At 50.3% G+C, this 10,574-nt stretch overlaps 1 protein-coding gene across 1 annotated transcript; it reads right to left on the reverse strand.

The window, feature by feature from the left end:
- Positions 1-304: 304 nt before the first annotated feature.
- On the reverse strand, positions 305-3,221 carry LOC119956727 (coiled-coil domain-containing protein 177-like). Its single transcript, XM_038784066.1, has one exon. It carries the CDS (start codon positions 2,821-2,823, stop codon positions 970-972), a length of 1,854 nt encoding a protein of 617 aa, XP_038639994.1. The 5' UTR covers positions 2,824-3,221; the 3' UTR covers positions 305-969.
- Between the last annotated feature and the right edge of the window lie 7,353 nt (positions 3,222-10,574).

Genomic DNA, 10,574 nt, shown 5'->3' on the forward strand with positions numbered 1-10,574 from the left:
TGGAGGAATGAATGAGAATGTGAGGGGGAAAAGGTGGATGGGGGGGTGCAGAGGGTGTATCTAAGAGATTCACTCCCCATACACACTGGGCATGGGACATTTCTGTGAAGTGGTCATCATATCAGTGCTGCTAACTCGACGAAGAGACACCATAAAGGATTTCAAAACAGAAACTTAACCTGAGGAAAAACAAAATCCCAACTTTCAGGGGTTCAAATCAAAGATGCTTTCCTGAGATGTTAGCATTCCCATTCACTGCACCACCTTCTCTTCCCCCCCCCCCCCCCCCCCCCCCCCCCACCCCGTCCTTTCTGGTACCTGAGTTTACTTCTCTATTCAGTTGCAATCCGAATTAACTGCAGAACTGATCTTAACTTTTCACAATCTACATTCACTTAGCAACATCCATTCACTGTAAACCCAAAATGTCAAACATATTGCACTCTTTTTGTTCAAACAAAACAGATGTAAACAAGCCAGTTTAAAGGATATCCTGTGAGGATCTCAGTAGTTTGAATGAACTAGGTTAGGCCATAGAAAAAGACATTCCAGTATTTGAACAGTAACTTTTAAACTAACAGAGATCTGCAGCAACTGTATGCTGTACAGGTTGGCCCTGTTACAAGGGATCTTGGCCACACTGTATGGAATGACAAACATCCCTTCCTTAGCCAAGGCTGAGTAACTACCACTTGTTACCCATAAGAGTAGTAAGAATCTTACACTCAGCAAAGTTATCAACTAAATTATTGGAATGTGTTAAGGCCTGAAAAAGGCAACTATAAATCAAAGCAACCATTTACCAATTACTCAGTTGTGCTCTGTACACCTTTACACATCAAGCATTATGCACATTGTACACTACACAGCACATGGAATCTCCTGAAATATAAACAGTTTTTTAAAAAGGCATTCTTTGGGTTCATTCCCAAAGTTAGCACAAAAGTCTAGAAAGGGATTTCGCCCAGGCTATTTTTTATCCAGGTGAGCTTGCAGTTCTGCCTCAAGGGCCATCTTATCAAAAGTCCTTGTGTTTATTTCCGAGCGCACCTTGTCTCGGATCTGGAAGGAAGCTCTGGCCAAGGAACGAGAGTTCTCCAGAGCAATCTGTCTCTCTCTGAAGATCCGCTCACTTTTCTCCAGTTTCTTCGCTATTGAGTGCCGGATCTCCCTCTGTTTGGACTCCTCATCTTCATCCAACTTGATTTTGTTGAGACGGTGAATCCTTTCCCTCTCAATCCTGCTTTCGATGGCCTTGCGGCTTATATGATTGATCTTTTCCTGCGCTACCTGTGTTGCGTGCTGGAGCTTCCTCTCTGCAGCATGGGCCAAGGCTTCCAAATGCTTCCTGTGCTCCTCGTCATGCTGCTCTGCTGCTATCCTCGCTCTTCGAATCTGCAATTCTTCTTTTAAGGCCCTGTCCTTCAATTCCTGGTTCCTCTTCTCCAGCAGCTGCTCAAAGTTTTCCTGAGACTTGGCTAGTTTTTGATCCAGAGACTTTCTCAGCATCTTCTTCTCCATTTCCATTTCCCTGGCGATCTCTTTCAAGGCAGCTTCATGCTTCAACTTCTCAACCACGTTAGTGAGTTTTTTCTCCCGAACTTGCTTCCCCTCCATTTCTACTTTCTTCTGCTTGGCCAGTGTTAGCTTCTGGTGCAGCAGCTGGTCCTTATACTCCAGGTCCACTTTCAACTCCAACTCCTTCGCCCGCAGCTGCTCCTCCTGCTGCGTCTTCTTATCCTGAGCTTCAAGTTTAGCGTGCTCCAGTTTGCCTTTCCTCTGCTGCTCTTGGCTGCCCGCCAACAGCCTCCACTTCTCTTCCTGCATGAGGACCTGCTGCTGTTTGAGGATGGCCGCCTCCTGCTGCTCCTGGTTCATCTTGGCGCGCCGGGCCTCCAGCCTGGTCTCCCACATCTTCTGACACTGCAGCACGGCCTGCTGCCTCTCGCGCTCCTCCATCTCCCTCCGGGTGGCTTCCCGCCGCCTGTGCGCCTCCCACTCCACCTGGGCGCGGTGGCTCTGGTGGCTCATCATCGTCTCCTCCTGGTGCTTGGCCAGCATGAGGGCGGCGATCTTCCTGTCCCTCTCCGACACCTCGCCGTGCCCCTTCTTCTTCAGCTCGCGGACTATCTTGGCCACCTTCTGGGTGGTCTGAGGCGAGTGGCAGAGGTCCCCCAGGCTGAGGCTTTTGCCCATGGCGGAGTGTATCCCAGTCACTGCCTTACCTCTGGGACTTACCTTCAGCCAGCTGTGCCTGTCCTTGCAGGTGTCGCCACTGAAGGAGGAGGAGGCCCCAGAGTCAGAGGATGTCACGGTGGAGTTGTTGTCCTGTTTCTTTTGCAGGTGCTCGGTGGAGTGGCTCTTGGTCCTGCTCAGATCCAGGGCCTGTGCCCTTTTAGTCCTGGGAGCTGGGGACGAGGGCAGGCTGCACCTGGGCGGGCCACTGACCCCCCACCTCCTCCTCCTCCTCTTCTCCTCCTCCCGGATAATCCTTTCCCTTTCCTCCCTGCAGTCCCTCAGCTTCCTCCTCCTCTCCCTCTCGTACACCTCGTACAGGCCGGCGGCCACCCTCATGGAGCGGCCGGGCGCCTCCTTGGCCAGCTCGTTGAGGCTCTTGTGGAGGAGCTCGACCGGCCGGACCCCGCAGCGGGCGCAGGCCTCCAGCGAGCGGGGGCTGGTCAGCACGTAGCGGCTGCCCTCCGCCTCGGCGGTGTTGAAGTTGTCCAGGTCCAGGCGCATCGCGGGCGGCGGCTCTCCCGCCTCGCCTCCCGCCGCCCCGTTCACCATCGCGTCTCCATCTCCACCGGTTGCCGGCTCCACCATCCCGGCGCTGCGGACACGCTAACCGGCTGCCGGGAATGCAACATCCAAACACAACACCAAGCGTTGCACCGTTGCCTCCAGACGCCTCCACACGGAGATAATTTATTCACGGCGTTATATAACTTTACCGGAGAATTCAGCACCCCCACTCCCCCATCAGCTGCAATGCATTCAGCGGGTTGCAAATTCAATCATTAGCCTTTCACCATAGACGAGGAGTTGCAATTTATCCTTTCAGTACTGCCGGATCTCCCTCCTCAGCATCCAGTGCTAGGAAACACCCAGATTGGCCGATCCTCTGTTGCTGGGAGCTGGATGCAGGGATGCACAGAGCCAGGTGCCCCCTCTGCTCGCTGTTGTTAAACCACAGCCAGCGCGATGTTATTGCTGAGCTGACGCCCTCCTCCTCCTCCCTCCCTGCCCCCCGCTGCTTTTGTTCGAGGTTAGGGGGATGCTCAGCCCCTCCCTCCAGCTTCTCCCAGTACCAGTCCCTGATCTCACCCACCCTCCTCTCTGCTCTTCCGCCTATTAACTCTTCACCGCCGAATGCTGCAGGAGACTGACTAGTCAAAGCCCAGCCCCTGCGTCCCCTTCCTCCTCCTCCTCCATATCATAGAATCCCTACAGGGTAGAAGGAGGCCATTCGGCCCATCGAGTCTGCGCCGACCCCCTGAAAGAGCCCTCTACCGAGGCTCACCGCTAACCCCACCTGCACATCTTTGCACACTTAAGAGGCACTTTAGTCCAGCCAATCCACCTAACCTGGACCGTGGAGGAAACTGGAGCACCGGAGGAAACCCACGCAGACACGGGGAGAACGTGCAAGCTCCACACATTCACCCAATGTCGGAATTGAACCTGGTCCCTGGTGTTGTGAGGCAGCTGGGCTAATCACTGAGCCACCAAGCTACCTAATTCCCACTTCCGCTTGCCGTACACTCCTCCTCATCCCCTCTCTTCACCTCTATCCTTACTGCCACTGCCCCTCCTCTTCACTCCCATTCTCTTTACCCTCGCCTGCTCATCCCCGTCTCCTCACTCCCTCCCTCCTCTTCACTCTCACCTCCTCACTCCTTTCCCTTCATTCCTCCTCCTCACTATCCAGCTCATTCCTCTCCTGTCAGTCCTCTACTCAGGAACACTGTAGCACAGTGGTTAGCACTGCTGCCTCACAGCATCATGGACCCAGTTCAATTCTGGCTTTGGGTGACGATCTGTGCAAAGTCTACATGTTCTCCTCGTGTCTGCGTGGGTTTCCTCCTGGTGCTCCGCTTTCCTCCCACAGTCCAAAGATGTGCAGATTAGGTGCATTGGCCATTTCAAATTGCCCCTTAGTGTCCAAAGATGTGAAGGGTTACTGGGATAGGGCGAGGGAGTGAGCCTCAGTAGAGAGCTCTTTCGGAGGGTCTGTGCAGACTCAATGGATCGAATGGCCTCCTTCTGCACTGCAAAGGTTGAATAGAAGTAGGCCATTTGGCCCTTTAGCCTGCTCTGCCATTCAAATGGCTAATCTGGTTGTAGCCTCAACTCCATTTTGTCATCTGCCCCCTCCCTCCCATAACCCTTCATTTCACTCATGTCTATTAAAACTCTGTCTAACTCTCCACCTCACTCACCTCCTCACTCCCTGCTCACCCTCAGGTCCTCACTCTTCATCTCATTCCTCTCCTCCTCACCCTGCCCTCACTTCCCTCCACCTCACTTCTCTCCATAACCACCTTTCTCACCCACCAGTATCACTGTCCTTCTTCCCACCCTCTCCTCCACCTTTCACCCCTACCTTCCTCCTCCTCTGTCCTCACCATGATGGCCCTCACTCCCCTCCTCCATTAGCATAGTAAATCTTCCCAAAAGCTCTTCCCTGGAATGTTATGAGGTAAAATCTGATGGTCACACATGAAACGATGAGGCTAGGTGATCAAACTCTTAGTCAAAGAGATAGATTTTAAAGAGTGTCTTAAATGAGGGGAAATGAATGGATAAAGAGGTGGAGAGGTTTAGGGGGAGAATTCCAGAGTTTAAGGCCCGGGCATCTGCTAATTTGGACAAAGGAACAGGAGGACTCACAAGAGAGCAGAATTGCAGGAATGTTCTTGGAGGGTTGTAGGGCTGGAGGAGGTTATAGAGATTGGAAGGGTTAAGATTACAGGGGGATTTGAACACAAGGCTGGCAATTTTAAATGGGTAAATCTCTGGACTGGGAGTCAGTACAGATCACCGAGTGACAGGATGAGACGACCAACTGCGGTTATTTTCTCACAGTGACCTTTCTTGCTGTGACCTTACACTGATGGGAATTACATGTAAATCGGAACAGTTCCAATCTTCAAATAACAGGGCACATTACACAATGACACATACACCCTGCAACCCCAATAATCCTGTGTTACTGACATTACTGACTGCCATTCGCACTCTCAAGACCAACCGCAACATCGTCATCAAACCCGCAGACAAAGTTCTGTTCGTCATACTGAACAGAACGGACAACTGCAAAGAAGTATAATGACAACTCAACAATCAGGAACACTACAGATAGTTACCCGCAGGTCCAACCAAGGACCACATCCGCCAACTCAACAGACTGATCAAGACCTTGGACCCAGACCTTCAGAGCACCCTACATGCTCTCATCCCACATACTCCCCGCATTGGATTTCTCTACTGCCTCCCGAAAATACACAAGGCCAACACACCAAGCCGTCCTATCGTTTCAGGCAATGGGACCCTGTGTGAGAACCTCTCTGGCTACATCGAGGGCATCTTGAAACCCATCGTACAAGGTACGCCCAGCTTCTGTCGCGACACAACGGACTTCCTACAGAAACTCAGCACCCATGGACCAGTTGAACCAGGAACATTCCTCATCACACTGGACGTCTCAGCACTCTACACCAGCATCCCCCATGACGACGGCATTGCTGCAACAGCCTCAGTACTCAACACCAACAACTGCCAATCTCCAGACGCAATTCTGTAACTCATCGACTTCATTCTGGATCACAACATCTTCACCTTCGACAACAAGTTCTTCATCCAGACGCACGGAACAGCATGGGGACCAAATTCGCACCTCAATATGCCAACATCCTCATGCACAAGTTTGAGCAAGATCTCCTCACCGCACAGGACCTTCAACCGACGTTATACCCCAGATATATCGATGGCATTTTTTTCCTTTGGACCCACGGCGAAGAATCACTGCAGCGACTATACGATGACATCAATAAGTTCCATCCCACCATCAGACTCACCATGGACTACTCTCCAAAATCAGTTGCATTCTTGGACGCACTCATCTCCATCAAATACAGTCACCTCAGCACTTCGCTTTACCCCAAGCCCACAGATAACCTCACGATGCTCCACTTCTCCAGCTTTCACCCTAAACACATTAAAGAAACCATCCCCTATGGACAAGCCCTCCGTACACACAGGATATGCTCAGATGAGGCGGAGCATAACAGACATCTACAGACGCTGAAAGATGCCCTCATACGAATGGGATATGGCGCTCGACTCATCGAACAACAGTTCCAACGCACCCCAGCAAAAAACCGCACCGACCTCCTCAGAAGACAAACACGGGACACAACCGACAGAGTACCCTTCGTTATCCAGTACTTTCCCGGAACGGGGAAACCACGACATCTTCTTCGCAGCCTTCAACACATCATCGATGAAGATGAATATCTTGCCAAGGTCATCCCCACACCCCCACTACTTGCCTTCAAACAACCGCGCAACCTCAAACAAACCATTGTTTGCAGCAAACTACCCAGCCTTCAGAACAGTGACCACAACATTACACAACCTGGCCATGGCAATCTCTGCAAGACGTGTAAGATCATCGACATGGATACCACCATTACACGTGGGAACACCACCCACCAGGCACGCGGTACATACTCGTGCGACTCGGCCAACGTTGTTTACCTCATACGCTGCAAGAAAGGATGTCCTGAAGCGTGGTACATTGGCGAGACCATGCAGACACTGCGACAACGAATGAACGGACATCGCGCGACAATCACCAGGCAGGAATGTTCCCTTCCAGTTGGGGAACACTTCAGCAGTCAAGGGCATTCAGCCTCTGATCTCCGGGTAAGCGTTCTCCAAAGCAGCCATCAGGACGCGCGACAACGCAGAATCGCTGAGCAGAAACTTATAGCCAAGTTCCGCACACATGAGTGCGGCCTCAACCGGGACCTGGGATTCATGTCGCATTACATTCATCCCCCACCATCTGGCCTGGGCTTGCAAAATCCTACCGACTGTCCTGGCTAGAGACAATTCACACCTCTTTAACCTGGGGTTACCCCTATCTCTGCATCTGTAAAGATTTAATTACCTGCAAATGCTCGCATTCTAAGCATTGCCTGGCATCTTTGAATGTGTCTATATATATATGTTTCTGGAACCTACTTCTTCATTCACCTGAGGAAGGAGCTGCGCTCTGAAAGCTCGTGTTTGAAACACACCTGTTGGACTTTAACCTGGTGTTGTAAGACTTCTTACTGTGCTCACCCCAGTCCAACGCCGGCATCTCCACATCATGACTGACATTGAGGGTACAGGCACCCAGCAGTCTGCTGGTAAATGAATGAGCTGCCCAGAGGCACAGCAGATCAATCAGCATGTGATTATCACTTCGGTTTCATCAAAATTGAAAGTGACATTTGGTATGGGAGGGATGGTGTGTAGTTGTAATGTTACTGGACGAGTAATCCAGATGTCAAGGTTAATTTTCTGTGGGGCATGCGATAAAATCCCACCATCGCAGCTGGTGGAATTTAAGTTCAATAAATCTGGAATATAAAGCTGGTCTCAGTGATGGCGACCGTGAAATTATCATTGATTGTCATTAAAACCCATCTGGTTCACTAATGCCCTCAAGGAAATCTGCCTGGTCTGGCCAACATGTGACTCCTGACACACATCAATGTGGTTGACTCTTAACTACCTTCTGAAATGGCCCAGCAAGCCACTCAGTTCAAGGTCAATTAGAGATGGACAAAAAATGCTGACCCTGCCAGCGACACCCACACCCCAAGAAAGAATAAATCCAGTCTGAATCTTTCCACATCTGATGTGTATTCTATTTCAAATGAAAATTATGGCACAGTGGTTAGCACTGCTGTCTCTCAGCACCGGGCGTCCGGGTTCAATTTCGGTGACTCTCTGTGTAGAGTTTGCCCTTTCTCCCCGTGTATGCGTGGGTTTCCTCCGGGTGCTCCGGTTTCCCCCCACAGTCCAAAGATGTCCAGGTTAGGGGGATTGCCCCTTCGTGTCCAGGGATCTGCGAGTTAGGTTACAGGATTACAGGGATAGGACGGGGTGGACAGGGGAGTGGACCAGCGTTGGGTTCTCTTTTGGTGAGTCGGTACGGACTTGGTGGGCCGAATGGCCTCCTTCTGCACAGGAAGGATTATTTCTAAGAGGAGGCATGTGCAGGGCTATAATGAAAAAGCAAAACTGCAGTGGGGCTTATTGGATGGCTCCTTCAAAAAGTGGGGACAGGTGATGGATATATTTTGGCCTGAACGCCAAGGAGAACTCCTTCCATTGAAATAATAACGTGAGATCATTCACACCCAGAGTAGTGAGCCTCAGTTCAACATCTCATCTGAAAGACAGCACCACAGACCAGACAGTGCAGCACTTCCTCAGTACTGCACTGGAGTGTTAGCCTGGATTACGTGCTCAAACCTCTGGAATGGGGATTGAACCCATGACCTTCTGACTCTGAGCTGGGAGAGGTCAGGATTGCCTGACTGAAAATCACTCTTTGCTGAGGATGATTTATACCAATGGATTTTACTGATTGAGAGCTCATAAATAAAATTTCAATAATCTTTATTATTGTCACAAGTAGGCTTACATTAACATTGCAATGAGGTTACTGTGAAAATTGTCACGATCCGGCGCCTGTTCGGGTGCACAGAGGGAGAATTCAGAATGTCGAATTCACCTAACAGCACGTCTTTCAGAATTTGTGGAGGAAAACAGAGCACCACGAGGTAACCCAAGGAGACACGGGAAGAACGCGCAGACTCCATACAGACAGTGACCAAGGCAGGAATCGAACCTGGGACCCTGGTGCTGTGATGCAACAGTGCTAACCACTGTGCTACCGTGCTGCCCTATGTTGTCCATTGGTACATCTTAGATTGATGAGAGATAATCAGCATCATACAAATCAATATATATGTCAGCAAATTATCAGAATAGAAAATTAAAATCTTCATCCTTTATTTGCCATTGACCTATTTTTGGCTAAAGGTAATTGTAGCATATTGATATTTTCCTGTTCTTTGCCCATTCATGTCCTCAGGTTCTCTTTCCTGGTGCAAATACAATTGCCTTGTAGTACCCACACTCACATTGCTCATTCTTTGGGGGATTGCATTTTGAAAGCAACTTTCATGACCTTCAGGATATCCCAGAGTGCATTACTAATAATGGAGCTTTGGAGTGTCGGAAACAAACCCAGCAGTCAATTTGCTGATAGCAAGGTCTCACAAACAGTAAAGTGACCATGACCAGATCATCTCTTTTAGTGATGTTGGTTGAGGCAGAACTATTGATCAGGGCACAGCAGGAAGAACTTCCCTGTTCATCCTAAAATAGTGTCATGGGACCTTTTAGATCCCGAAAATAAAAGCAAAATACAACAAACAGCTGTTCCGGCAAAGAGTCGTATTGGACTCGAAACGTTAACTCTGTTTCTGTCTTCATTAATGCTTTTTGAGTTTTTATTTTCAATTTCCAGCATTTGTAGTATTTTGCCTTTATATTTGAGTTTAATTCACCGCCCTGTTCTTCTAAGGATATCTATTTTGAGGATGTTCTGCTGTTCTCTCTGATGGGATTTCTGCTTGTCTCCATTGCATTTCAGCCCCTCCTGAGGTCTGAACAGGAGTTATACAGACTCGAGCCATTAACTCTGTCTCTCTCTCTCAGACCTTCTGCGCTTTTCCAGCACATTTTGGTTTCATCTTTAGGTCCCTCCCACCTGCAAGGACATGTGGGGCCTCTGTTTAATGGCTCAATCTGAAAGATAGCGAGCGGAATTCTCCATTCCTGAGGCTAAGTGCCGGTGCCAACGGAGAATCCGCGGGTGTTATGGGTCAGGGTTTAGAGAATCCCAAAGTGTATCATGGAGTTCACTTGACCCACAACTTTTAATAGATTGTGGTATGGGGAGCACACGGCCCACTCTACAGGTGTGGTACAGCAGAAATGGACGAGTATTTTTTAAAACAAAACAATGTTTATTCTATGAACTCAAGTTAACCTTTTTAAAACAAACAGTGAATACCTTAGCAACCATTAATTCAAATACGACCCCAAAGACTACGGGCGAAATTCTCCGGGGACCGACGTGACGCCCATTTCCGGCGGTAAAAAGCGATGTGGATGACTCCGGCGTCGGGGCCTTCTTTTAAGCCGGTAATCTCCCTTCCCGAAAGGGCTAGCAGCGAACTGACGCGATACGCGTCAGTTTCACCCGCTGCGGAAGTGGCGAGTCCCGGCGTTTGTGTGGTGGGGAGAGAGAGGAGGAAGAGAGACCCGGCGTTGGGGGGGGGGGGGGGGGAGAGGAGGAAGAGAGACCCGGCATTGGGGGGGGGGGGGGGGGGGGGAGAGGAGGAAGAGAGACCAGGCGTTGGGGGGGGGGGGGGAGAAGAGAGGGACCCGGCGTTTGGGGGGGGGGGGTTGCGGAGTTGAGAGGGGGAGAGGGAGGGAGGGAG

Source organism: Scyliorhinus canicula, chromosome 2, assembly GCF_902713615.1.
Source record: "Scyliorhinus canicula chromosome 2, sScyCan1.1, whole genome shotgun sequence".
Taxonomy (NCBI): domain Eukaryota; kingdom Metazoa; phylum Chordata; class Chondrichthyes; order Carcharhiniformes; family Scyliorhinidae; genus Scyliorhinus; species Scyliorhinus canicula.

What these genes read in the sequence shown, in the direction of transcription:
- LOC119956727 (XM_038784066.1), bottom strand. Translation starts at nt 2,823, where the DNA reads ATGGTGGAGCCGGCAACCGGTGGAGATGGAGACGCGATGGTGAACGGG.